A 26,377-nucleotide genomic window follows, 5' to 3' on the forward strand; every position below is an offset into this window, starting at 1 on the left:
TTTTTCTTATAGTTTTGGATTGAAATTTAGCAAGATAGGCAAAATTAAATGCAAAACAGTAGTGAGTTACTAGCTTTTTTTAAACCAAATATATAGTGGGTACTATTCTATCTCTAAGACATTCAACAGGATTAACTTAACAATAAACACTTTTCACTATCAAATGCAAAAGTATGCCATTAAAATTTAGTTAAGAATTAAATTGACTCAGTCACACTACCCACATTGGAAGAGTTTAGTAGCCACATGTAGCTGGTGGCTGCCATATTGGACAGGGGAGTCAGATACAGAATATTCCCATCATTGCAGAAAGTTCTGATAGTTGGTTTAGAACATATTGGACTGTTAGTGATGAAACTGTTTAAAGTTACATTACCTTATTGGTGAACCCATGTAAAGAACAGAAAAAGTAATGGAGCCAGAGGTGCAAATAATAAGCATAGATGACTTATCAGTCACCTGAAAGGAAACATTGGAGTATTGTGGTCTAAGCACTTGACTGGATTGGAAAGGGAAGAAAAAGGGCCGGGGGTAGAGTGGTTACCTAGCATTCATGAATCCCTGAGTGCAGTCCCCAGCACATAACTATCTACCTCTCTCTCTCTCTCTCTCTCTCTCTCTCTCTCTCTCACACACACACACACACACACACACACACACACAGAAAGAAAGAAAAAGAAAAAACAGGAGGAAAAATATGGTATAGGCTGGTGGGCACTGTGGTGCATGCCTATAATCCCAGCAACTCAAAAAGCTGAGGTAGGATTGCAGGTTTAAGGCCAACCTGCGCAAGCTAGTCCCTACTTCAAAAAGGACTGAGGATATGGCTCAGTGGTTTAAAAAAAAAACAAAAACACATTATAGTTCTTTCCCCAACCTGAGAGTTTTTAATTCTTACCAAACTACAGGGGTACGAAGTGCAAAAAGCCTCAAACAGCAACAGTCATTGTTATTCGTGATCAGACTTTACATTAATGGGGAGGCAGTGCTTGCTGACTCAACAGCAAGCTTCCTGGTAATTCATATGAAATAGGACTAGGTCCAGCAAAGTCAGAACAACTTAACTACTTGAGTTAAAATTAAATTCTCCAGGTCAGTTAAATGCTATAAGTTATATCTGTTTTGTTTCTTTTTCTTTCTTTCTTTTTTTTTTTGTACAAGTTGGTAGGGATCAACTCCAGGTCTCCTGCGTGCTAGGCAAGCACTCTACCGCTGAGCTATGGCCCCAGCCCAAGGTGTATGTTTTGATTCTTTTAACCTAACATTTAAAATTGACCATTTATTTCTTTAAAAATAACCTTCTCTTGAACTTCTCTTGACATCACACCTGATTTCTATTTCTCTGACCATTCCTTAGTCTCTTTGGGGGTTTCTTCTCTGGCTATCTCCAGATCCTTTTCTTTCCTGAGCCTGCAATGGGTGGTTTCATGCACTCTCACGGCTTCATCTGAATTCTGAGGATTCCTTTTTCTATAGTTCCAGCCTAGATCTCTCTTCCAAGTTTCAGGTATACAGCTAGTTGGCCTCTATTCATGGGTGTGATTTGGCATATCAAATTAACATGTCCAGCATGAACATACTGCTTTCCCCAGATTTTGTCTCATATGCCTCATTTCTAGAAATAATACGCAGTTGTGCATGCCAGAAATGTAGATGCCATTCTTTTCCAACTCCCTCATATGCTGCATCCAGAATCAAGTTCTTTCAGTTCTACCAATTATATCTCAAATGCAGTCACTTTCTCACCTTGTCCATTGCTGCCATTCTAGTACGGGAACTGACAAATTACCTGAGGTAATTTCCAACTATCATGATTTTACTGTGTTCCCCCAAAGATTGTGTGTTGGAAACTTAATCTTCAATGCAACAATGTTGAGAGGTGTAACTTTTAAGAGGTGATTAGGTCATGAGGGCAGAACCTTCATGAATAGACACTGTTCATTGCAAGAAAGGCATTCTTCCCTCTCTTGTATATACTGTCTTGCCATGTGATGCCCTCTGCCATATCCTGACACAAGTGGGCTCTCCCCAAAGCCAGCACTTTGATTTGGCCTTCCCAGCCTCTAGAACTGTGAGAAATTTATTTTCTCTTTAAATTACTCAGTCTCTGGTCTTCTGTTACAGTAGCACAAAACAGTTGAAGATGGTTGTACCAGCCTCCTATGTTTTTCTGTAAACAAGTTTCCACATTACCCAAAGTGTTCTCTAAATAAACTCAAATCTCTCTGGGTTTGTGTCTGTCTGTCTCTTTTTCTCTCTTAACCTCAGCATGAACTGAGCAGATTTCCTTCACTGGGCCCAGAGCAATAGAGTTGTTTTTCTCCTCTAAGTTGTTCTTGTCAGGTCTTGGGCATTTATTCTAGGTAAAAGAACATTTTTGTCAATGCAAAAACCTGTACACAATTGCTCATACAGCTTTATTTGTAATAGCCAAGAAACTGGAAACAAGCAAAATAATCTAAAATGATGAATGATTAAATTGTAGCACATCTACACTATGGATGACTACTCAGTAATAAAAATGAACAGCTTATTGCCATAGCAACCTGGATGATCTTAAGGGCATTATGATGAATGAAAACAAGTCAATTTTAAAAGGTCTCAAACCCCATGATTCCATTTATATAACATTCTCAAAATGAAAAAAAAAATCATAGAGATAGAAGAAAGGTTAGTGGTTTCCAGGGGTCAGAGGGTGGGATGTAAAGAGTTATCATGAGGGATGTCTCTGTGGTGATAGTTCTGCATCTTTACTGTGTTTACACATATCTACACATGTGAAAAATGACATAAAGACTGTACACACACAGGTACCAATGTCAACTTCCTGGTTTGGCACTGTACTATAGTTTCATAAGATGTAATTGTGTGCTGAAAAATACACAGGACCTCTCTCTCCACTACCTTTGCAATTTCAACATATAATTATCTCAAAATAAAAAAGTTGAAAAATAAACCTCTGCATTAATCACTGGTTATAGTAGGTTGGGTTTCCTCAGGAACTATGAAAGTCATCTTCTGTTTCCTTAGCAGTCCAAACCAGTCAACAGCACTAGCTTCTCCAGAGTTACTGAGGTGAGTTTATTGGGGTATATGCTATAGACTGAATGTTTGTGTCCCCTCAAAATTATATGTTGAAACCTAATCCCTGATATAATGGTGTTAGGAGTTGGGGCCATTGGGAGATGATTATGTTAAGAGGGTGGAGCCTTCATGAATAGGATTAGCACCCTTATACAAGAGGCCCCAAAGCACTAGCTATCCCCTCCCACCCACATGAGGATACAGAACTCATCTTCTATGAAGAAAATGCCCTCACCAGCCACCAAATTTTCCAGCATAGATCTTGGATTTCCTAGCCTTTAAAACTATGAGAAGTAAGTTTCTATTGTTTATAAACCACTGGGTTTATGATATTTTGTTACAACAACCTGAACAGAGAATGGCGCTTCCTTCCCTTCAGCGTACCATGGTTTGGAAGAGGTTGACCAACCCAATGGGGGAAATTCAAAAATTAATCTGAAGGATTTTTGCCATGGTCCCAGCTGATTTTTCCTACTTCTGGTGCCCATTGGATGACCTGAAGTTTCCTGGGACACTGCTCTGCTTCTCCCTCCAATCCTAATGCTCGTGTGTGCAGAGACCTGTCAGCTGCACCCTGACACAATGCCACTCACAGTACGGAACACTGGGTTCCTGCTGTGGCTCCACAGTCCCACTGTCTGCTGTCTCTGGATGGTTTGACCCCTGCCCACTTCTTCAGGGGCTTAAAGGTTCCTGGGAAAACAGATCTGCTGTTCCTTTCAGTGTTAAACTGCCACTGTGTTAGGTATGATTTTTCTAATTGAGAAGTTTCTCAGGTTTTTGGAAATCAGGCAACTTCCCTGATTTCTAGTGCTAGTATGGATTTAGGGAATGGGAAAAAGAAGTTTTATCCTTTACAATCTCTTTGCCTACTTTTCACTAAAATAATTTTCTGCAAGTTCATCAATGGCCTCATGCTGCTATATCTAGCTGACAGTTCTCAGTTCTTACTTTAAAGGAGTTTACTACATTTGACATAGCCAATGGTATTAGTTTCCTGAAGCTACGCCAACAAATTAGCAAAGATTTGTTAGCTTAAAAAATTATTCTCACACAATTCTAGAGGCCAGAAATTAAAATCAATTTTAATCAGCCAAAACCAAAGCACCAGCACAGTTGCACTCCCTCCAGAATTTCTAGAGAAGAATCTGTTCCTTGCCTCCTCCAGCTTCTTGTGGCTGGAGGTATTCCTTGGCTCGTGGCTGCATTATTCCCATGTTAGCCTCTGTGGTCACATTTTCTGCGTATATATAAGCATTTAGGACCCACTTGGATCTCAGCATAATCTCCCTCTTAATATTCTTAACTACATCTGCAAAACCTTCCCCATGTAAGGTAACATTCATAGGTTCCAGGGATAAGGGCCAGAAATCTTTAGAGAAGCCATTATTTAGCCTCCTATACTGGCCCTTCTCCTCTTCTCAAAATTCTACCCCCTGGAATTTTCACACACTGTTCTTCACCAGTGTTTTTATACTTGACATTTGTATCTTGTCATTCTCTTCTTTTTTGGAACATCTCATGGACTCCTGTGGTTCAAATTCTCCTATCTTCTGATCTCTCCCCCTAAATATCAGACTCAGTCTGCATATAGTCAAATGCCTGCTAACAGCATCTATTTTGGATGTTCATACTCAATAAAACGAAATGAAATTCAGATTCTCTCTTTACCGCAAGCAGAAGTGTAACTAGATTCTCAGACTTCACAACAAATATAAGCAAAAAGGGCTCCACTGAATTCATGAGGGATATAAGCCCACAGAAAAGGTCCCATACTATTCCTGACAGAGGAGCACTCATAAAAGGGATCATCGTTTTTTGCCTTCTCCATGTGTCTTCTGTATGGACTTGCCATCTTGTTTCAAGTTTGTTTGTGGGGAACAGTCAAATCCTTGCTTTCTCAATAATAAACATCACACACACACACACACACACACACACACACACACACACACACACACTGTTTCCAGGGCAAACAAAATACAGGGCCTCTTGTTCAAAAATAATTTCAAAATGGTGACAGCTGAATATTAAATGTGTGGGGCCTTTCTAAGCAAGGCTGTACAGGTCACATTCTGTGAAACTGAACCTACCTGGGAGTCATGTCTTCCCTCTCTTCCCACTGCCAGTCACCAAGACCTGTCATACTGATCCTCAAATATTTCCTGATCTGTTCTTACTCCTTTTCTTTCATAATCGCCCTACTGTGGGTTCTCATTTCCTCCAGCTATTCCCCCTGGTTCAAGTTTTTAGATCTGCAGTCAGAATGAACCATCTAAAACACCAATATGGTTATGTAACTACTCAGCTTAAAATGCTCCAGTAGCTTTTTATTACTTTAAGGATAAAGTACCAGCCACTCAGTATGGTCTTCCATAATAAACTCAGTATGATGATAAAATCAAACCACTCATAGGGCTTGCATAGTGTAACAGCTGCTCTTTAATATTGCTGCTACTCCTACACTTTACCTGGGTAACTCATAATAGTGCCTGTCATACAGTTAGTCCCATAGGTGTTAGGTAATATTATTATCCCAAGAAACTCTCTTGGAATAACAAATCAAGCTGAAAGTCCTTTTTATGTCTCCATGGCACACTGCACATACATCTTACCAATTACTGTGAAAATGTCTGTGCCTCCACAATTAGAGTGTAAGCTTCTTGAGGCAGTGGGCCATATTGTGCATCATCTTTTCATCCTAGTGCCAAAATGATATAGTGTCCTACACACAGTAGGCATTAAAAAACTCTGTATATTAAATCTGACAGCATACCTCCCAACCACTTTTTGAAATCAAGAGAAAAGAAGGAAATGTTTTCAGCCATTGATGTGACCATATTTCTCTTCTCACAGCTGTATGGCACAACCCTTTGTCTCCCTATAAATTTCCTGTCTTCCCTAGGGACAATGTCTTCAATCATTAATGGTGTTTCTTCATATCATCCCTAAATCTTCTTCCTCCTGTACTGGCACCCCTCAATCCTTGAACCTCTCTCTCCCACACATTAGTGTAGTCTGCCAGGATAATCCCAAGAGTCTGAGAGTCAGGCTTAATGCATGGTGAAAATCCTAGATGTTACAGTTAGTTCTTTTCTTGAAAGTTAGATTGGGACAGATTTATTAGAGAGGGCACATCAGAATGTATGAATCAGTTTTTAAAAAGTTGACTGGTGGGAAGGGTGTTTCCAACCTATTCTAGTTTCTTTCCAACTCTGTTCTAAAAGCCAAACCATCAGACTTGGAAACTTTGTAGGGAGCTGTGGGACAAGTGTTGGTTAGATTAGAAGTCGACATCCGGCAAGCCTTTTCTAGTTATGGCAGCATTGGAGAAGTACTTTGTGGGAATACGTGGGCATATGGAGCCTTTGCTTTTCCTTACCCGTAGTAACTTTGGGATAAGTTCTCAATACTGGCATCTGAGAAAATATTAAGCTGACAATCGCTGAACTTTGGTGTCTTCACTCCTTATGAGAGAATTTTATGTAAAAAAGTCAAAACATACAAACCTTGTATACTCCGTGTAGAATTGGTTTGACGTATTTTACGCATGTGAACAAGGACAGGAGAAAATGGTGAAATTGAAAGCTATGTTTGGATGGTGAGTCTACAGCTGAATTTTTCAAACACTTCTATAAGTGCATCAATAGCATATTTTTAATGCCTGCCAGGGACAAACAAGATAGGAAAGTCACTGTGAAAATTAGGCTGGAGGAGCGGAAATGACAACTCCACTTCTACCGTAATCTCCGAATTCAGAAGGGAGATGGCATCCGGGTCACATTCTGGGCCCGCCCTTTTCGCTGCCTGCCTTCTTAAGAAGCCGGAACCCTCGGGACTTGTTTCGACATTTTTCCAGTCGGAGATCGAACTTCAGTTCCGGTCACTCCCGGAAGTTGTTGCACCGCCGTTTCCGGGGCGGTGTGAGGAGGAGTTGGACTCCGAATGGGTCGCAGCCGAAGCCGCTCCCCACGGAGGGGTGAGTTTAGAAGCAACGCGGATGGCGTGGGGCTCTGTTGGAATCGCTTTTTTTTTTTTTTTCAGTATCTGGGCAACAGAGAGGCGGGCCCTTTCCTCCTGAGGAGGAAACTAGGGGTGAATGGGGGAACGAAGACCTAGGCCCCTACACTCTTAATGCTCTGAACCTCTGGTTTGAAGACTAGAGTTTTTTTTTTTTTCCTTCTAAATTAGGGTTTCATCGATTTGTTGTCAACCTTATAGTACAGTAACTTTTACTGTGCTTGTGGCCGATGGGCTCAGGCCACAGTTTCTTCATGTAATTTCTAGGAAACTGCACAAGTCACCCTGCTTTTCTGAATCGATTCTCGCAGTCATTGGGGGTAATGTTAACCCCCGGGGAAAACTGATGTGATGAATGCTACATTCTATAGCATTCACAATGTGATTTTGCTTGGCTCATAGATGCTCCATAAGTTTTATGATCCTGCTCAATTTATCGTAGGGAAATCGGTATTTAGAATTTCGAATCCAGGGAACTCACCAATTAATATCTTCTGTCCCCCAAACCTATTAAGGAGGCGGTGCAATGTAAAGACTCTAACTAGACTTCCATTGGGAGCTCTAACTTCGACCCTCGGTTGTGTCCTTGGTTAGTTTTTGTCACCTTCAACTAGTCAGTATTCAGTTTTCTTACAAGTTAACTGAGGCCTCAAGCCACGTGTGGCTGTGGGGTTCTTGAAGTGTAGCTAATCCGAACTGAGAAGTGCTGTTCCTAAAATAGACACCAGATTTCCTGCCAGAAAAATATAAAATATATTATTAAGTACCTTTCATATTGCTTACATGCCAATATGTTTATAGCTGGGACATATTAAGTCAAAAAAAGTCTTAAAATTAATATCACCTGTTTCTTTGTACCTTTTCAATGTGACTACTAGCGATGGCTCACGTTATGTTTCTGTTGGAGGGCTCAGCTCTTGCTATTTGACTCACTTTTTGACTCTGTGTTTGTATTAGAACGTAGGCGGTCCCGGTCCACTTCCCGGGAGAGAGAACGAAGGCGCCGAGAAAGGTCCCGGTCTCGGGAAAGAGATCGAAGAAGGAGCCGTTCGAGATCCCCACACCGAAGGCGCTCCCGGTGAGTATAGTGAATAAACCAGAAGCTGGACTACGAAGAACAAAGAAGCTGGTCACTGATCTTAACTTTGGGTTTTTTTTTTGGTTTTTTTTCGGTCGCAGTTTCATGAAATGGAGGAAACAATCCTACTTTATTCTAAAGCTAACATTTCTTTTGATAAAACGGGGTTTACATTCCACTTATACAGTTATCTTGAGAAGTAAATGAGGAATAATGAATGAATGAAAACCACTTAGTGTGGTGCTTGGCAAGAGCAAGAAGTAAATGTTTATATTTCTGTTAGGATTTTTTAAATTAACCTTTTGGTGATAGCAGTATATTCAAGTGTATGAACAAGAATTGGAGAGAGAACTTTAACTGGGTGCACACCCGCAATCCCAGCAAATGAGAGACAGAGGCAGGAGGATCTCAAGTTTGTGGCTAGCCTCAGCAACTTAACCAGACACTCAGCAATTTAGTGAGACTATGTGTCAAAATTTAAATGTGGTAAAATATCCATGGGTTCAGTTCCTATTGCCAAAAAAAAAAAAAAGAATGGGAGATCTTAGAAGAACCTTGGAAATGGACTCTGTTAATAGCATCAGTTGGTATTTAAGTGGGCTTTATTGTTTCTGTTTAATGGGTAGAATTTTTCAAGCTAGGTTTTTCTGCCTCATAAAAATTTCCTATACAGGCAGTGGCACATGTCTGTAATCCCAACAGATGGGGTGGCTGAGGCAGGAGGATTGCAAGTTAAAAGCCAGCCTCAGCAAAAGTGAGGCACTAAGCCACTCAGGGAGACCCTGTCTCTAAATAAAATACAAAATAGGGCTAGGCCACATCAATGTTAAAAGCAGCACAATTCACAGTAGCCAAACTGTGAAACCAACCTAGATGTCCTTCAATAGATGAATGGATTAAGAAACTGTGGTATATATACACAATGGAATATTACTCAGCAATAAAAGAGAATAAAATTATGGCATTTGCAGGTAAATAAATGGAGTTAGAGAATATCATGCTAAGTGAAGTAAGCCAATCCCCAAAAACCAAAGGCCAAATGTTTTCTCTCATAAGTGGCTGCTAATTCATAATGGGGAGGGGCATGGGATGAGTGGAGGAACTTGGAATGGGCAAAAGGGAGGGAGGGTTAGAGTGGGGAGGGGAGGGGAGGGGGCATGGGGTTAGGAAAGATGAAGGAATGAGAGGGACATCATTACCCAAGGTACATAAATGATTACTCAAATGGTTGGATTTTACTTCATGTACAACCAGAGAAGTGTAAAATTGTGCTCTATTTGTGTACAGTGAATCAAAGAGCATTCTGCTATCATGTATAACTGATTAGAACAAGTAAAAATAGGACTAGGGATGTGATTCAGTGGTTGAGGGTCCCTGAGTTCAATCCCGGTAACCCAAAAAATATAAATAAATAAATAAATAAATAAATTTCTAGCCCCAGTAGAGTACAACTGATGACTATCAGTAAAGTGGGTTTTTTTGTTTGTTTGTTTGTTTTTGTAATATCAGAGCCTCTCCCTCACTCCTCTATGGTGAATGGACTCTTGAGTACTCTGGAATTTATTTCTGTTCAGTCTTTACTTTTCAGGAACTCATGTGTTAATCTGTGCTGATTGACAGAGTTGCCGTTTATATATATCTGTTTCTTACATCTTTATTTATAAATATTAGATCCCCAAGACGACATAGATCCACATCTCCTTCCCCTTCTCGGCTAAAAGAAAGAAGAGATGAGGAAAAGAAAGAAACAAAAGAAACAAAGAGCAAAGAACGTCAGATTACCGGTAACATCACTAGATAAATAAGCTTGTTTAGATCGCTCCAGTCATGATAAGTTATAAAAGTATAATTTTTGAGCATTTAAATATTAAGATTTTTATGGTGTTTGTTGCATATGGTTTTAAGATTTTGTTTTAATTGTACCTTAGTGAGTTGCTTGTTGTCCATGGTGCTCCTGATATAACCTAGGTAGGGTAGTTAAAAACATGAGAATATTCTATTTTGGAAGTGTCTTCAAATCTAGATGTTGTAGTATCTGATACTAAAGGTAGTCCTCCCCCATAAGCTCCAACTTGCACACTAAGTTACATTCTGTCCAAATTTAAGAGGAATTTTTCTCATTTATCTTTGTCTTTTGTGTGTTCTCTGCTGGTAAGGTAGAATGTCTGTTAATTTGTCACCAGTTTTCTTTTTATTTTGTATGTGTATAGATATAGATACATAATGATATAAGAGTTTTAAAAATTATTTTTGCAGAGGAAGACTTAGAGGGCAAAACAGAGGAAGAAATTGAAATGATGAAGTTAATGGGATTTGCCTCTTTTGACTCAACAAAAGTAAGTAAAACATGCAATGAATTAAACATTCTGATTTGAATTAATCCATTATGCCTGTTATATTTCCATATTCTTTTATGTGTCACTTATAATTTCTTCTGTTGGCACAAGTTTATTTGGTTTTAAGACAGTAACTATCTGTTTGAAGGGCTTTGAGAATACAAAGGAGGAAACTTTAAACTGCCATTGCATTTGGAGAGTGTTTGCCAGATATATGTTTGCATTAGATCATAAAGGGCAAGTAAAGGTGATCAGACAGAAAGAAGGCAGAAGGTAATTTAAAGTAGAGTGCTGTATAGGTGTGAAGAAGCATGAGGTATTATGGGAATTTCAAATTCTGTGACTGGTCCTAGGGGGCTGATGGGTGGTAACTGTGACTGGGGCTACAAAATTGAGGAAACCAAATTTTGTAGGGATTTTGATGACTTTAGCCATACTAAGGAATTTAAGAGTTGACTTATTGGTGTTGAGAAGAGGAAGCAAGGATTTTAAAACAAGGGAGTAACACGATTATATGTATGTTTTAGAACAATGACATTGGGGACAGCATGGAAGACAGATGAGAAGTGGGTTAGATTAGAAGTAGAGAGAACTGCTGAGTCATGTGAGTGTAAGATGATACAGGACTGAACTGAGTCTAAAATCTCAGAAGCCAGGGTAAATGGGAATGGGTATCAGTAGTCAGATGGGTATCCATAGTCAGTGATGCCCTTGAGACATTGGGCTGGGGAGCCTGGTTGGTACAGTTAACTCAGAACAAGATTACAGGAAGGGGAATTACTGGGAAATAGAACATTCAACTGCCAGATGAAGATGACCTTGGACTACATGTCTCACAGCTCAGATGGGGGATAGAGATGGATTGGGGAGTGAGTGCTATCTAGCTTTCATCATAATACCTGGAGACAATAAAGGGGAGGAAAGAGAGAGAGATTGTTAAGAAGAAAAGGGAGACAGAAAAAGAGGGAGGAGGAAAGAATATCTAGAGAGATAGGAAGATGGGGGTAAGAGAAAGAAATGGGGAAGGCCAGGAGGAATGGAGAGAGAAAATAGAAGGAGAATAGTGGGGATGGAGAGAAGAAGAATATATGTGGAAAGAATGAGTAAAATTTTTAATCCTTTTTTTTTTAAGATTTTGATGAAAGCTCTATTTTTTAAAATTTATTCTTCTTAGTTATACATGACAGTAGAATGTATTTTTGGCAAATTATATATACATAGAGTATAAATTATTTTATTCAGGATCCCATTCTTGTGGTTGTACATGATGTAGAGTTACTCTGGTTGTATATTCAAATACAAGGCTAAGAAAGTTATGTCTGATTGTTTCTACTGTCCTTCCTATACCCCTCCCCCCTCCTTTCCCTTTGTCTAATCCAATGGATTTCTATTCTTACCCTCCCCACCCTTCCTTGTTTTGGGTTAGCATCCACATATCAGAGAACATTTGGCCTTTGGTTTTTTGGGGATTGGCTTATTTCACTTAGCATAGCAGTGTCCAGTTCCATCCATTTACTGGCAGATGTCATAATTTCATTCTTCTTTATGGCTGAGAAATAGTCCATTGTGTATATATACCACATTTTCTTTATCCATTAATCTGTCAAAGGACACTTAGGTTGTTTTCATAGCTTAGCTATTGTGAGTTGAGCTGCTATAAACATTGATGTGGCTGTGTCACTGTAGTATGCTGTTTTTAAGTCCCTTGGTTATAGACCAAGGAGTGGGAAAACTGGGACAAATGGTAGTTCCATTCCAAGTTTTCTAAGAAATCTCCATACTGCTTTCCATAGTGGTTGCACCAATTTGCAGTCCTACCAAAAATGTATGAGAGTACCTTTCTCTACCACATCTTCACCAATATTTATTGTTACTTGTATTCTTTATATTTGCCATTCTGGCTGGAGTGAGATAGAGTCTCAGTGTAGTTTTAATTTGCATTTCTCTAATTGCTAGAAATGTTGAACATTTTTTCATGTATTTTTTGACCATTTGTATTTCTTCTTCTATGAAGTGTTTATTCAGTTCCTTTGTCCATTTATTGATTGGATTATTTTTCTGGTGTTGGGGGCTTTTGGGGAGTGGGGGAGTACCAGCTAATTGAACTCAGGGGCAGGGCACTAGACCACTGAGCCACATCCCCAGCCCTATTTTGTATTTTATTTAGAGACAGAGTCTCACTGAGTTGTTTAGTGCCTCACTTTTGCTGAGGTTGGCTTTGAACTCATGATCCTCCTGCCTCAGCCTCCCAAGCCACTGGGATTACAGGCATGGGCCACTTTGCCCAGCTGGTGTTAGGTTTTTTGAGTTCTTTGTATAACCTGGAGGTTAATGCTTATCTAAAGTACAGGTGGTAAAGATTTTCTCCCATTCTGTAGGATCTCTGTTCATGTTTTTTATTGTTTCCTTTGCTGTGAAGAAGCTTTTCAGTTTGATACCATCCCATTTATTGATTCTTTATTTTACTTGTGCTTTAGGAGTCTTATTGAGAAAATCATTTCCTAAGTTGACAGGATGGAGAGTTGGGCCTACTTTTTCTTCTAATAAGTGCAGGATCTCTAGTCTAATGCCTTGGTCCTTGATCCACTTAGAGTTGAGTTTGTATAGGGTGAGAGATAGGGGTTCAATTTCATTTTATTACATATGGATTTCCAGTTTTCCCAGCACCATTTGATGAAGAGGCTATCCTTTCTCCAATGTATATTTATGGTGCCTTTGTCTAGGATAAGATAACTATATTTATGTGAATCCTTTTCTATGTCTTCTGTTCTGTTCCATTGGTCTTTATGTCTGTTTTGGTGCCAGTACCATGCTGTTTTTGCTACTATAGCTCTGTAGTATAATTTAAGGTCTGGTATTGTGATGCCTCCTGCATCGCTTTTCTACTAAGGATTGCTTTGACTATTCTGGACCTCTTATTTTTCCAAATGAATTTCATGACTGCTTTTTCTATTTCACTGAAGAACATCATTGGGATCTTTTTTTTTTTTTTAATATTTATTTTTTTAGGTGTAGATGGACGCAATACAATACCTTTATTTTTATGTGGTACTGAGGATGGAACCTGGATCCCGCCCGTGCTAGGCGAGTGCTCTACCGCTAAGCCACAATCCCAGCCCTCATCATTGGGATCTTAATAGGAATTGCATTAAATCTGAATAGCATTTTTGGTAGTATGGGCATTTTGATATTAATTCTGCCTATCCAAGAACATGGGAGATCTTTCCATTTTTGGATATCTTTCTTCAATTTCTTTCTTTAGTGTTCTGTAGTTTTCATTATAGAGGTCTTTCACCTCTTTTGTTAGGTTGATTCCTAAATAGTTTTTTTGTTGTTGTTTTTGTTTTGGTTTTATTTTTCTTTCGAGGTTATTATAAAGGGATATTTTTTCTGATTTCTCTTTCAGCTGATAACATCTTTAATGTATAAAAATGCAGTTGATTTATTGGTATTGATAAAATATTTTTTCCTAGGGGCAGGGAATGTGATAAAGGGATTTCTTAGCATTCACAAGTTCCTGGATTTAATCCCCAGCACCACCAAAAAAAAAAAGAAAAGTTAGTTTTACAAATGGAATTTGAGATTTTGAGAAGAATTGTCATTTAATTCTTCTTGCTGGATATGGTGACACATACCTGTAATCCCAGCTTCTCTGGAAGCTGAGGCAGCAGTATTTTGAGGCCAGCCTCTGCAATTTAGCAAGACTCTATATCAAAATTTTTTAAAAAGGGGGGCTGGAGTTGTAACTCAGTTATAGAACACTGCTGGGTTCATTCTAGTTTAAAAAAAAAAAAAAATCCACCTCCTCTAATTCTGTATTCCATTCTATTGAGTTGTTAATGGAATAGGATAAACCCAAATGGTGTAAGACTTTCTTTTTAACTAATGTGATAGTAAGTTTAAAATGTTTGAAAATTATATTGTATAACTTAAGAGGAGTACTGACACATGACTGTTGAGGTGAAAAAAATTAAGAATGCAGAGGTTATATGAACCCTATTTTGGAATATTAATTTTTTTTTTTTTTGGTATCTGTCAACTTTTTTTCCTTGAATATATCAAATCCAAATCCCCTTTTATTTTTTCCCAAAGAGTATTTTATATGTGAAATATTTTGTTAATATATATGTTAAATGGATTTTTATCTCCAAAGTAAAGCAGTTTTAGTTAAATGGATAAAAAAAAAAAATCTCCAAAGTAAAGCAATTGTAGTTTTATTGTTTTTAGAAGACTGTTTTTAGAAGAATTATTTGTTTGTACTGGCGATTGAACCCAGGGGCCCTTTGCCACTGAGCCACATCCCCATCCCTTTTTTTTTTTTTTTTTTTATTTTGAGGCAGGATCTCACTAAGTTGCTGAGGCTGGCCTTGAACTTGTAATCCTCCTGCTTCAGCCTTCCAAGTTGCTGAGATTACAGGAGTGCACCATTCTATCCAATTGAAATTATTTATTTGTTTTGGGGTATGACTATTTCCTGATTATATTTGAAATTCCTGAGAGGTATATAGGTAGAGCTAACCCTTTGCTTTGCTTTTTTTTTTTTTTTTAATTTAATTTAATTTTTTTAGTTGTTAATAGAACTTAATTTTTTATTTATTTATATGTGGTGCTGAGAATTGAACCCAGTGCCTCACACATGCTAGCAAGTGCGCTCTACCACTGAGCCACTACCCCAGCCCTACCCTTCACTTTTAATTGTAATCAGTGCTGCTTAAGATGTTTGTTTATTAAGGAAAAAGTGAGGATCCTTAAAAATTGTCGTGTACCATGTAATCAAATGATGTCAGTGGAGTTTTGGTTTGTTTTTCCCAGTACTGAAGGTGAAACCTAGAGCCTCATCCCATACAAGACAAGTGCTCCACCACTGAGTATAGCCCAACTCCCATGTCAGTCGTTTTCTAATGACCTCAGTGGGGTTGTTAACTTAGTTTATATGCACTTACCTCACCCATGTTTCTCAGTTACATATGTCTTGTGTTATTTTCATCATTGATCTGTTGGGGGACCTTTTCCTTTTCTTCTGTTTCCCTTTCCTTTCCTCTTTGCAGTACTCATAATCTAATCCAGGGCTTCATTGGTGCTAGATAAATTGTCTAGTACTGATCCCTATTGTGGAACCTTTCCATATGTCGTGTAGTCATTTATTTTCCCTCTATTTCAACATTCTTCTAGAAAGTTCCAAAGTGTGATTATATTTACCAATGGGTAATTTTCTATCCTAGTATGTAAATAAATGAACAAATGAACATAGGGCTAATAATATGTGACTCTACAAAAGTTTCTAAAAAGTCAGCAAATTGAACTCAGTGAAAAGATTAGCATAATTTCCTTTTTTTTTTTTTTTTTTTTTTGGTCAAGGCAGATCTTTCCAAGTTATGCCTACCTCTTATAATTTATCCAGTACCCCTACCCTTAGAAATATATGAAAATAAGAACAGAAAATTAAGTCCATATATATTTATTTTAGTTCTATTTCAAATATGTAGTTCACCTATGCATACCATTAGACCAGTGGGTCAGAATCCTTTTTTTCCCCTAATGCAGACGCCTAATGAGTATGCTACACTCATGAGTAATAATGGACAAGGGTAGGAAATAGGAGTCACATGTATGTGTTTCGTGGCATTAGCCAGTCCCATTCATTTCGCAGTCATTTTTCAATCAACTGCCAGTGCAGTGCCCTAGTATGTGAGAATGTAGAGGTGACTCAGACATATATCCCCCCATTAAGAAGCTTTCAGTGTCATTGGAGCAATGGCATATATATCACAGTAATACAGGGTAGAAAATATAAAGTACTGTGGGGAAAGCATAGATACCATTCTTCAGGGGTTAGTAAAGAAGGTGCTGCCTGACAACTGGATCATTTGAACTGGGCCTTGAATGATGGATAAGAAAGAACCAGTTCGTTAAAGATTGGTTCTTGGCAGGGAAGGCAATTCAGGCATGAGGAACAATATGGGAGCAAGTGGGTATGGTTAATTAATTTGACTGGATTAAAGAACCATAAAGGGGGCTGGGGTTGTGGCTCAGCAGTAGAGCGCTCTCCTGGCATGTATGAGGCCCTGGGTTCGATCCTCAACATCACATAAAAATAAATAAAAATAAACAAAATAAAGGTATTGTGTCTAACCAAAAATAAACTTTAAAATGTGCATAAATACATTGTACTGTCATGTATAACTAATTAAAACAAATTTTAAAAAAGGAATTAGTAACAAAGAGGATACATGCCACATATAGAAAGGTATGTAACAATCCAACTATTGTCTGTTATTCTATATTCTGATTCTTGATTAAAGATAAAAATGGTAAGACTTATGTAAGAAATGGAATTTAAACAAATGGAAATGTTCAAGCTACAATTTGAGAATATTATAAGTTAATGGTAGAGGTTAAATTTTGTGTGAATGTAAATTTTTGTGGAGCTAATAAGTTTTATCTGATTTTAAAGGAGTCTTTGACCAAAAAAATTTAGGATCTACTAGCCTATTTCCCAGCATGCCTTACACATAATACACATACCATGAATGTTTGCTGATTTGAATATTGTATTAAATTGTATATATGTAACCATAAAAATGTGAGCAGAGTTGTTTAAAACTTGAGAGTTTGTGGGTATCATTAGGATCTGAAAATTTTCTTTTCCTTTTAAATGGATCTTGGTGATTTAACATTATCCATCTCTTGATCAGGCATTTAATGTGTCCTTCCTATTTTATTTGTTTATTGTTTTTCTCCAGGGGAAGAAGGTAGATGGCTCTGTCAATGCCTATGCCATAAATGTGTCTCAGAAGAGGAAGTACAGGTAAGCAAAGCCCCCTCTATTATGTTTAAATTAATAAACTCAATTTCATATTTGGAAAGAGCTTTTATATGGGGTAATCATGTTTGTGAAATGTATTAGTTTTCTGTACTGTCCCTTGATTTTTTATGTGTGTGTTTTGTTTTGTACTGGGTAATTGAACCAAGGGCCTTGTGCATACTAGGCAAGTGCCCTATCACTGAGATGTGTCCTCAGAACCCTGTCTCTTATCTTAAGGAAGTACTTTTCTTGCTTATATTCTGGCATGTTAAAATTGTTTCTCAATTTACATGTTAGCAAATAGCTATTCTAGAGAGGGTAGCTGACTTAAATGTTTTTGAGCTGTGTGTAGTAAATTTCTTAAAAAAGCATAACTTCAACTTAGTGGGCTTTGATTTCACTGTAAAACAAATCCCTTCTAAACTATTTACCTATACTGATTACATCAGGATTTTAATGTAAATAGACTTTTCTTTTTTAAGTGTAGGCACATTTTGTTTGTGTTGTAGATTCGAAACAAATGAATCTATACTTAAAATTTTCTCACTGAATTGTTGATGTAAAAGTCAAGACATGTTTAAATATAACCTTTCTTTCTACCTTTATCACTGATAAAAGATCAGTATTCCAATTAATTTAGACTATGAATAATATGATTTGAGAGTGCTATGAGCTAAAGTAATAGAGTTGTTATGGATAGACTGTCATAAAATTACCTTCAAATAAAGTATTATGAGGTGAACCATTGAAGCGTACAAATTGAATTTGCTTAATGGATACCTGTTTAGGAGTTCTTTATTTGTTTAAACTAGGTAATCATTGTTTACCTAAAATAATTGTGAATTTTAAATTGATTTTTTTAAAGGTCTGTACGATCTTTCCAAATAATTCTGAAAGTATATTTCCATACTGAACGTGGCATTTAAAGAAATCCAAATGGTTTTGCTTTATTTTAAAAGTGAGGTTATGGGTTACAGGTGTAATTTAGTGTAGAATGTTGCCTGGCATGCTTGAGGCCTTGAGTTTGATTCCAAGCCACAAAAATAAGTAAAAGTAAAATAATCTCATATTAATGTGCATTAAATAACCTTAAGTAGTTTCTATCCTACACTTTGTCATGTTAAAGGTGGTCTTAGGTTTAATCTTAAAAACATGTTATTTTGGTTTTGGTTTTTTTTTTTTAATATATAAAAAGAGTCCAGAATTTTAAAAAGTTCACAATGAATTTTCTCTTCTCATTATAGGCAGTACATGAATCGAAAAGGTGGCTTCAACAGACCTTTGGATTTTATTGCATGAGAATTAAAATTTGAAGAATGATTTTCCCCCTCGTCTTGGTCAAAGAGTGGATTTTGTATTTAATATGCCTCAAAACCAGGATTGCTGTTCTTTCTTGTAAAGTAAGGAAATCTTATTTATGATGTGTGCAGTTTACTTACCTTTCCTCAATAGAAGATAGGTTAAACATTACTTTTTTTTTTTTTTAGGAAATATCATTTGGGGCAGTCACCATCCCATTTTGTTTGTTTTTATTCCTATGGAAACTGTGTATTTTCTTCTTGGATGCTTGTTAGGACTTTATAACAAACATGAAAGTAATTTGGATATTTCTCCAATAAAGCAATATTTCTACCCATTTTATAGTTGATAAACATTTTTATTATTAGATAAAAGAGCCTGCCTAGACGTTTTCTTTTTTCACACATATATACCTTGATTATTAAAGAATTGGGAGAATGAAGAAGTATAGCTTTAAATTTTTGTATCTTCTGTTTTTCCCCCCCAAATACTATTTATTGTTTTTCCTCAATTATGAAAGCAATACATGCTTACTATAACAAATACCTGTGAAGCCAAAAAGTGAAAAGCCAAAAATCACTTATAATAAACTTCCAGGGATAATCAATATTAACATTTTGTTGTATGTCTTTCTGGACTTCTATATTTCTCACTTCCACTCATGAGATCAAAATGTATATACAGTCCTCTTTGTCTAACCCATTTTTCCCCATGTACTATGAACATTTTTTATGCTTTTAAATATTCTTTCAAAACTTAGTGTTTAGTAGCTACTTGGTTGTATCATAATTTATTAACTAATCCTTTATTGGTGAACATTGGCCTGTCTCCCATGGCTTACTTTTATAATTAAAACTTTTATAATTATTGTCTGTCTTTATTACATACATGTTTTTATATTTGATTCATTATTTTCTCAGGTTCAGTTCTTAAACATGATAAAGGATAAGAGGTGTGTGTGTGCGTGTATGCATGTGCTTATTTTAAGTTTTTTTTCCTATATGTGGCTAGAAGGTTTTTTCCCCACCAGTAAAATATGAGAATTTCTATTTTGTATACATGTACAAATAGGTGTAATAAATGTTGGTTTCATTGTCTTTAGGCAAGGTCCCTCCCATTTGAAGAAAGCTCTTTATTATTATTTATTATTATCTTTGTCAAAGATAATAGCCATCACCCATTCTGTTTCATGTCTCGCTGGTGTTTGAGTCTCTGTGGCTGGATTTTGTTTGTTTGTTTGTTTGTTTGTTTATTTATTGGCGGGGGGGGGTACTGAGGATTGAACCCAGGGTGGCTTAACCACTGAGCCACATCTCCCACTCTATTTACAAATATTTTATTTAGAGACAGGGTCTCACTGAGTTGCTGAGTGCCTTGCTAAGTTGCTGAAGCTTGCTTTTAATTTGCAATCCTCCTGCCTCAGCCTCCTGAGCTGCTGGGATTACAGGCGTGTGCCACTGTGTCCAGTTTAAATTCTATTGTTTGTAGTAACTACTACAAATGCATGGAACGCATTTCAGATGTTTACAAAAAGTATTTAGTGGTGAGTTAATTGTGTATCCATTCAGAGATATTTCACACACACACACATATCTTGTTATTAAAATAGATATAAACTTTGTATTCTGTTCTGCACCTAGCTTTTGTTCACTTACTCTAGTGTATCTCAAGATTATTTCTTATTGATATATATAAAATTGCCCTTTTTTTAATTTGATTTTTTTAAATTGTTGATAGACCTTTATTTTATTAATTTATTTATATGCGGTGCTGAGAATCAAACCCAGTGTCTCACACATGCCAGGCAAGTGCACTACCACTAAGCCACAGCTACAGCCACAGCCCAAACATAGCCTTTTTTTTTAAAGGCTATTACAGTTTGGATCTGGAACGTACCCAAAGGCTCATGTGTTGAAGACTTGGTCCAACTGATGGTGCTATAGGGAAGTAATAGAAACTTTAGGAGATGAGACCTAGCTGAAAGAGGTTGGTCCCAAGCCCTACCCTCCTTTGTCTCTGCTTCCCATCTACCAGGAGGTGAGCAATTTTTTTGCTTCCTGCTTCAACATAGGGGCCAAGCAAACACTGACTGAAATCTCTGCATGAGCCAAAATGAATCTTTTCTCCTTAAGTTTTTTTTCTCAGTTATTTTGTCACAGTGATGAAAAGTTGACTAACAAAGACTGTTATAGTCCATTGTAGGATAGACCATAGTTTATTTAACTTATCCCCTGTTATTAGACAGTCAAATTATTTCTAAACTTTTGCTATGTTAAAAACAGTTTTGCAGTGATTATCCTTGTACATACATAATTTTATAAGCGTTTGGCTAAATTTTTAAATCCTTATTACATCTGAAATTTGATCACCAATTGAAATTTTTTAGAATCTTTCTGGCAAGTTGGTTCTCTGTAAAGAAAATAATAGTAATGTTCCTGCACTGTGTGTTACAGTGTACATGGCATTTTAGTTTACTTAATCCTCGTGAGATAGAGAGGGTGCTATTGTCTATTTCTCAGAGGAGAAAGCTAAGGGTCTTCAGACCACAAAGGCAGACACTATTGACATTTATACTACCTACTTAAATACTTGAATGTGCTACCTCAGTTGTACAACTTCAGGTACTCTTTGCACAATTGTCACCAACTCAAAGACATTTGGGTTATTTTACTTAAACTTTTACCAAACAGCTAAATAATAAACCCACCAAAATACCGTGTATTTGTAAATTACCCATGACAGAGTCTGCTGCCAATCATATTTGTGTGTATCTAAGGAAGGCAAACCTAATTAACTGGGAAGCCAGATCTAGAATAAAATAATATATCCAAAACAAATTGTGTATTTTTAGATTATCATTTTATTGTGGTGTTAGTAGAGAACTGACTTGAAAACCTTAGGGCAGGATACTTTGTAAACAAATAATCTGAGAGAACCTTATAGGTTAATAAGGAGGTAGTACTAAGATACAGGGAAAATAGGAAATCTTTAAAAATCCAGAGAAGACACCTAGAAGTCTTGGTTCAAAGGAACTTTTGTCTATTCAGTCATCTAATTCTGGAAGAATAATAAAGGTGAAACATCCTGTCTTCTTCCTCTAACAGGATCCTGCCATATAGAGAACATAAATCATCTGTTCCCAGATATCTAAATATTAGGGTGCTCCATGGCTCAAGTCCTTAGACTTTCCACTTTGCCTTGGTGAGTCATTCATCCATGTGACTTCAAACATCTTCTGCCCTGAATCTCAAATTTATACTTCCAGCCTGATCATTTTACTGAATTATAGTCTCTTATATGCACCTAAATTATTAGGCACCTCAAATTTAAGATTAAGCAAACTGAACTCTCATTTCCATGCCTAATGTTTTTCTCTGAGGCATCTCAGTCAGTGACCCTTTCATTTACTTCTTCATCAGACTAAAATCCTGGGATCATCCTGACTCCTTTGCCCCACATGTGATTCATTGGCAGATCCTTTGATGTTTTGAATCTGACCACTTCTCAGCACCCATGCTAGTCCAAGTCATCTCTTGTTGAATTATTACAATAGCCTCTTAACTGTTCTCCCTCTTTCCACCCTTCCTGTTTATTCTCCACCAAGCAACTGAGACAAACCTTTTAAAATGTGCATCAGTATACATTTCTTCTGGGTCCAGTGATTTTCTATTATTCAGAAGAAGTCTTACCTGTGGTCTAGAGACCTCTACCTGACCTGGACTCTGGATTTCATAGCCTCATCCCCTTGCTCATTTCAGTCAGTTATCTTCCTTGCTGTTCTTTGAGAACAGGCATATTCCTGCCCCTGGAGTCTGTCCATTTTCTCTTCCTTCTGAAATGTTTTCCCACTTCCTAGATTTGCTACTTTACATTGCTCAGGTCTCTGCTCAAACTCAAGTCATTCCTGACCCACCCTTACCAAAATAGCAAGTTCTCTTAACTCTCTATCCTTTTATCCTTCTTTCTTTATTTGTGTATGTGTGTGTGTGATTGGATATTTAACCCAGGGGATCACTTAACTACTGAAGCACATCCCCAGCCCTTTTTATTTATTTATTTATTATACTGGGGATTAAACCAGGGGCCTTAACCACTGAGCCACATCCCCAGCCCTTTTTATATTTTTTATATTTTATTTAGAGTCTTGCAAAGTTTCTTAGGAGTTTACTAAGTTATTGAGGCTGGCTTGGAACTGTTGATTTTCCTGCCTCAGCATCCTGAGTCACTGGGATTACAAGTGTGTGCCACTGTACACTGCTCCAGTCCTTTATTTTTATTTTAAGACAGGATCTTGTGAACTTGCTAGGCAAACCTTGAAATTTTGATCCTCCTGCCTCAGCTTCCCAACTCTCTAGGATTACAGGCAAGTGCCACTGCCCTGGGCTTTTTTTTTTTTTTTTTTAGTTGTAGTTGGACACAATACTTTTATTTTACTTATTTATTTTTATGGGGTGCTGAGGATCGAACCCAGGGTCTCTCTTATGGGAGGTGAGCGCTCTGCTGCTGAGCCACCACCCCAGCCCCTGCCTGGGCTTTTTTTTTTTGACCATTAAAATTTTGAGATAGCAAGCCAGCCTCAGCAATTTAGCGAGGGCTTAGGCAACTTAGTGAGACCCTGCCTTAGGATGAAAAATAAAAAAGGATAGGAATGTATTTCAGTGGTAAAGTACCCCTGGGTTCAATACCCAGTACCCCCTCAAAATTTTTTTTGAGATAAAATTCACAAACCATAAAATGTACCCTTTTAAACTTTTTAAAAAGTTTACAGTTCAGAGTTATGCATCCATCATCACTAATTCTAGATCATTTTCATCACCCCTAAAAAAATCCCCGTACCCATTAATAATCAGACCTTTACTCCCCTGCCTCTTTACCTAGAAACCACTAATGCATTTTCTGTCTAAAGATGTACCTATTATGGACATATTACATAAGTGGAATCATACATTATTTGTCCTTTTGCGTTTGGTCTCTTTGACTTGGCACGTTTTCAAGGTTCACTCATTTGTATTTATCAGTACACAGTTCCTTTTTAGTGACTGAATAATATTCCATTCAAGAGATAATACCACTGTTTTGTTTATAATTAATCTGTAGATGAACATTTAGGTGATTCTATTTTTGTGAATACTGCATGCATATTCATACAAGTTTTTGTATGAACATAATTTTTTTCCAATCTCCTGAGTACATACCTAGGAGTGGCATTAGTGGTTTATATATAGTAACTGTTGAAAGTTTCGAACACTGTCACAAATGGTTTTGCAAAGCAGCTGCACTGTTTTACATTCTCTCCATTAGTATATGAGGGTTCCAAATTCTCTATCTGGTCTCCAAATCTTCTTTGCTTTTCTTTATGGCACCTATCACTGCCTGATATAACTTGTATTCATTTGTTACTGTCTGGTTGTCTTATTAGACAGTGAACTCTGAGAATTGGGGCTGGTATTATTCTCTGCTATAGCTCCAGCACCACATAGTACCTGCCATAGAGTAAAACACTCAATAAGAGTCTGTTGAATTTGTGAATATAGTTCTGTAATCTTTTAAAATTTAATTATTTTCCCTGATTTTTAAGTTAACCTTTATTACCCAAGTAAGAAATGGATACATTTTTCTTGTAAATAATTTAAAACATTGGGACAAAGCTAATCCCTTTGAACAGTAGTCATAATCCTATTGCCTCTTCTTCATTGTTAATCCTTTGCATGTGTCCTTCCTTGGTTTTTACATCTTTGTATGTAATAGAATTTAGAAAATAAGGAAAATACATAGTTTGGGTTTTTCTTAAAAAAATAATAATATGTAGGGATTATTTTATAACTTAATTGTTTACTCAACATGATGCCTTAGAGATCTTTCTGTGCCATTTATACATGTAAACCTACCTTTTTAAGAAAAAAAAAAAACTAAGAAACCTGTTGCCATATTTTGTGTAATGTGTATATCACAAGTTGGTGTTGGTTTTATTGTTTTGTTGGTGGTGGTTTGCACATGGTGCTGGGTATCAAACTCAGAGCCTTGAGTGTGCTAGACAAATGTCTTCCACTGAGCTAACCCCTAGCCCCCTTTTATTACAGTTTTTAATCCATTGTTCTATTTTTAGAATCACAGATATTTATAGTGTGACTAATTTTTGCAAAGCAGAGTTTTAAAACTTAATATCATAATGTTGGGTGTCATGATACTGAAGTGTCCAGCCACAAAAAAAAAGTGAGGGCTTGGTATCAAAACAGAAACTTACAGTCCTGACTTTTTACACTGCAAGGAACAAAACTCAATTCCTCAGAAACTTATAATAAAACAAAATTCATTTTAATGTCTTGGTGGTTTGAAAGTGCCAAACTCTTGTTACAAATAGGGGGTTTTAATTCCTAGTTTTAGAACATTTTAGACACTTAAGGATTACCAGTTATAACAGTTGTCTTCCCTTCCATTCTGAGGTACTCGTTGAAGTAGCATCCCTCAGTCCTAACTCCCATAACATATAATGAACCTGCTGCTTAGCATTGGTATTAACTTTTTAACTATCCCTTCACTAACCTGGAGTATAAGCCCCTAAAGGAGGAAAAGACAGGGTCTTAGTTGTTTTTTGTTTGTTTGTTTTGTTTTGTTTTGTTTTGGTGCTGGGGATTAAACCCATAGGCAAGCACTGTACCAAATGATCTGTGTCCCCAGCCCCAGGGTCTTATTCCTGCCCCTGGCACTCAGTCAGAATTATTTGATATTATATTTTATATTTCTCATTTCTAACTACCCAATTCTAATAGTTTTTATCTTGATGTATACTCAGAGATATAAACTATTTTCATCTCATGTTTATGCTGTTACACGTAACTTTTTATTTAAAATTCTGGTCAGAAAATTTAGGTTCATTGTTTAAAATAATTTCCAGGGGGTTGGGTAGGGGTTGGTGAGGACAACCTAAACCTCAAAACCTTTTTCTGCTTACTGTTTCACTTCCAGTAGATGGCACCAAATACTCTTTGAAGTTCTTGATAATAGTTCTTAGTTGGTGTTGCTAATTGATGATCTGTTCTACCACCATAGAACAAAAATGGTACATTTATTTTCTTAGTTTTATTCTCTGATGTTTATGTACACAATTTAGTAATTTTGTTTAGAGTTTTTAAGTTAGAATCATTGGTATCCAAGTTACTTATTTGCTCTCTTCTGACTCAATTTCAAATTCCCAGGCCCCTCTTTAAAAGAAAAGTGATTTTCAATCAGGGAGATTCTAGTGGGAAAAATCATGATATTGAGAAATAGGAGTGGGTTAAATATAAAAGTATATGTAAAATTAAAAATGATAAGGAAATCAAAATATTTCTAGTATATCAGGTTGGATACTTTAATAGGATTGCATTTTGTTATTTTTTTCAAATTTATTTTACAAATAACATGCACTTCAAAATACTCTGCGAAACTATTATGTCCCCATTCTCATTTTCAACTTTATGCCTTCTTGAAAAGCTTTACTTTCAGTATGTGTTATTTAATTACTGTTTTCATAATTTTTTCTAATTAACCATTAAACCTAGAAAATGTGTTTCCTACATATCAGTCTTGGTTTATTACATGTTTATCCTAATTAATTTGTTCAATTTTAATGGATTTATGGACCATTAAAAAAAAAAAACACTTTAAAAATTTCCTACCACAATTGTATTTACACATTTGTCTTTCTCTTTACCCAGGGCTTGAGTGTCAGTGTTTTGTGACTCAGTCTGGAAATCTTTTTCTGCATGTCTTTAG

At 36.8% G+C, this 26,377-nt stretch overlaps 1 protein-coding gene across 2 annotated transcripts; it reads left to right on the top strand.

The window, feature by feature from the left end:
- Window positions 1-6,979: 6,979 nt before the first annotated feature.
- Snrnp27 (small nuclear ribonucleoprotein U4/U6.U5 subunit 27) lies at window positions 6,980-19,229 on the top strand. Of its 2 annotated transcripts, XR_013088608.2 has the most exons (7): window positions 6,980-7,063; window positions 8,062-8,182; window positions 9,854-9,966; window positions 10,439-10,518; window positions 17,262-17,326; window positions 18,568-18,723; window positions 18,811-19,229. XR_013088608.2 is itself a non-coding variant. In XM_076833150.2 (6 exons), the coding sequence occupies exons 1-6, from the start codon at window positions 7,030-7,032 to the stop codon at window positions 18,620-18,622; spliced, it is 468 nt and encodes a 155-aa protein (XP_076689265.1). In that variant the 5' UTR covers window positions 6,980-7,029; the 3' UTR covers window positions 18,623-19,229. The 2 variants fall into 2 exon arrangements, 1 of the variants encoding a protein (XP_076689265.1); XM_076833150.2 differs by having other exon boundaries at window positions 18,568-19,229.
- The last annotated feature ends 7,148 nt before the right edge of the window (window positions 19,230-26,377 follow it).

This window comes from Callospermophilus lateralis, chromosome 14 (genome assembly GCF_048772815.1).
Source record: "Callospermophilus lateralis isolate mCalLat2 chromosome 14, mCalLat2.hap1, whole genome shotgun sequence".
NCBI classification, from domain to species: Eukaryota; Metazoa; Chordata; class Mammalia; order Rodentia; family Sciuridae; genus Callospermophilus; species Callospermophilus lateralis.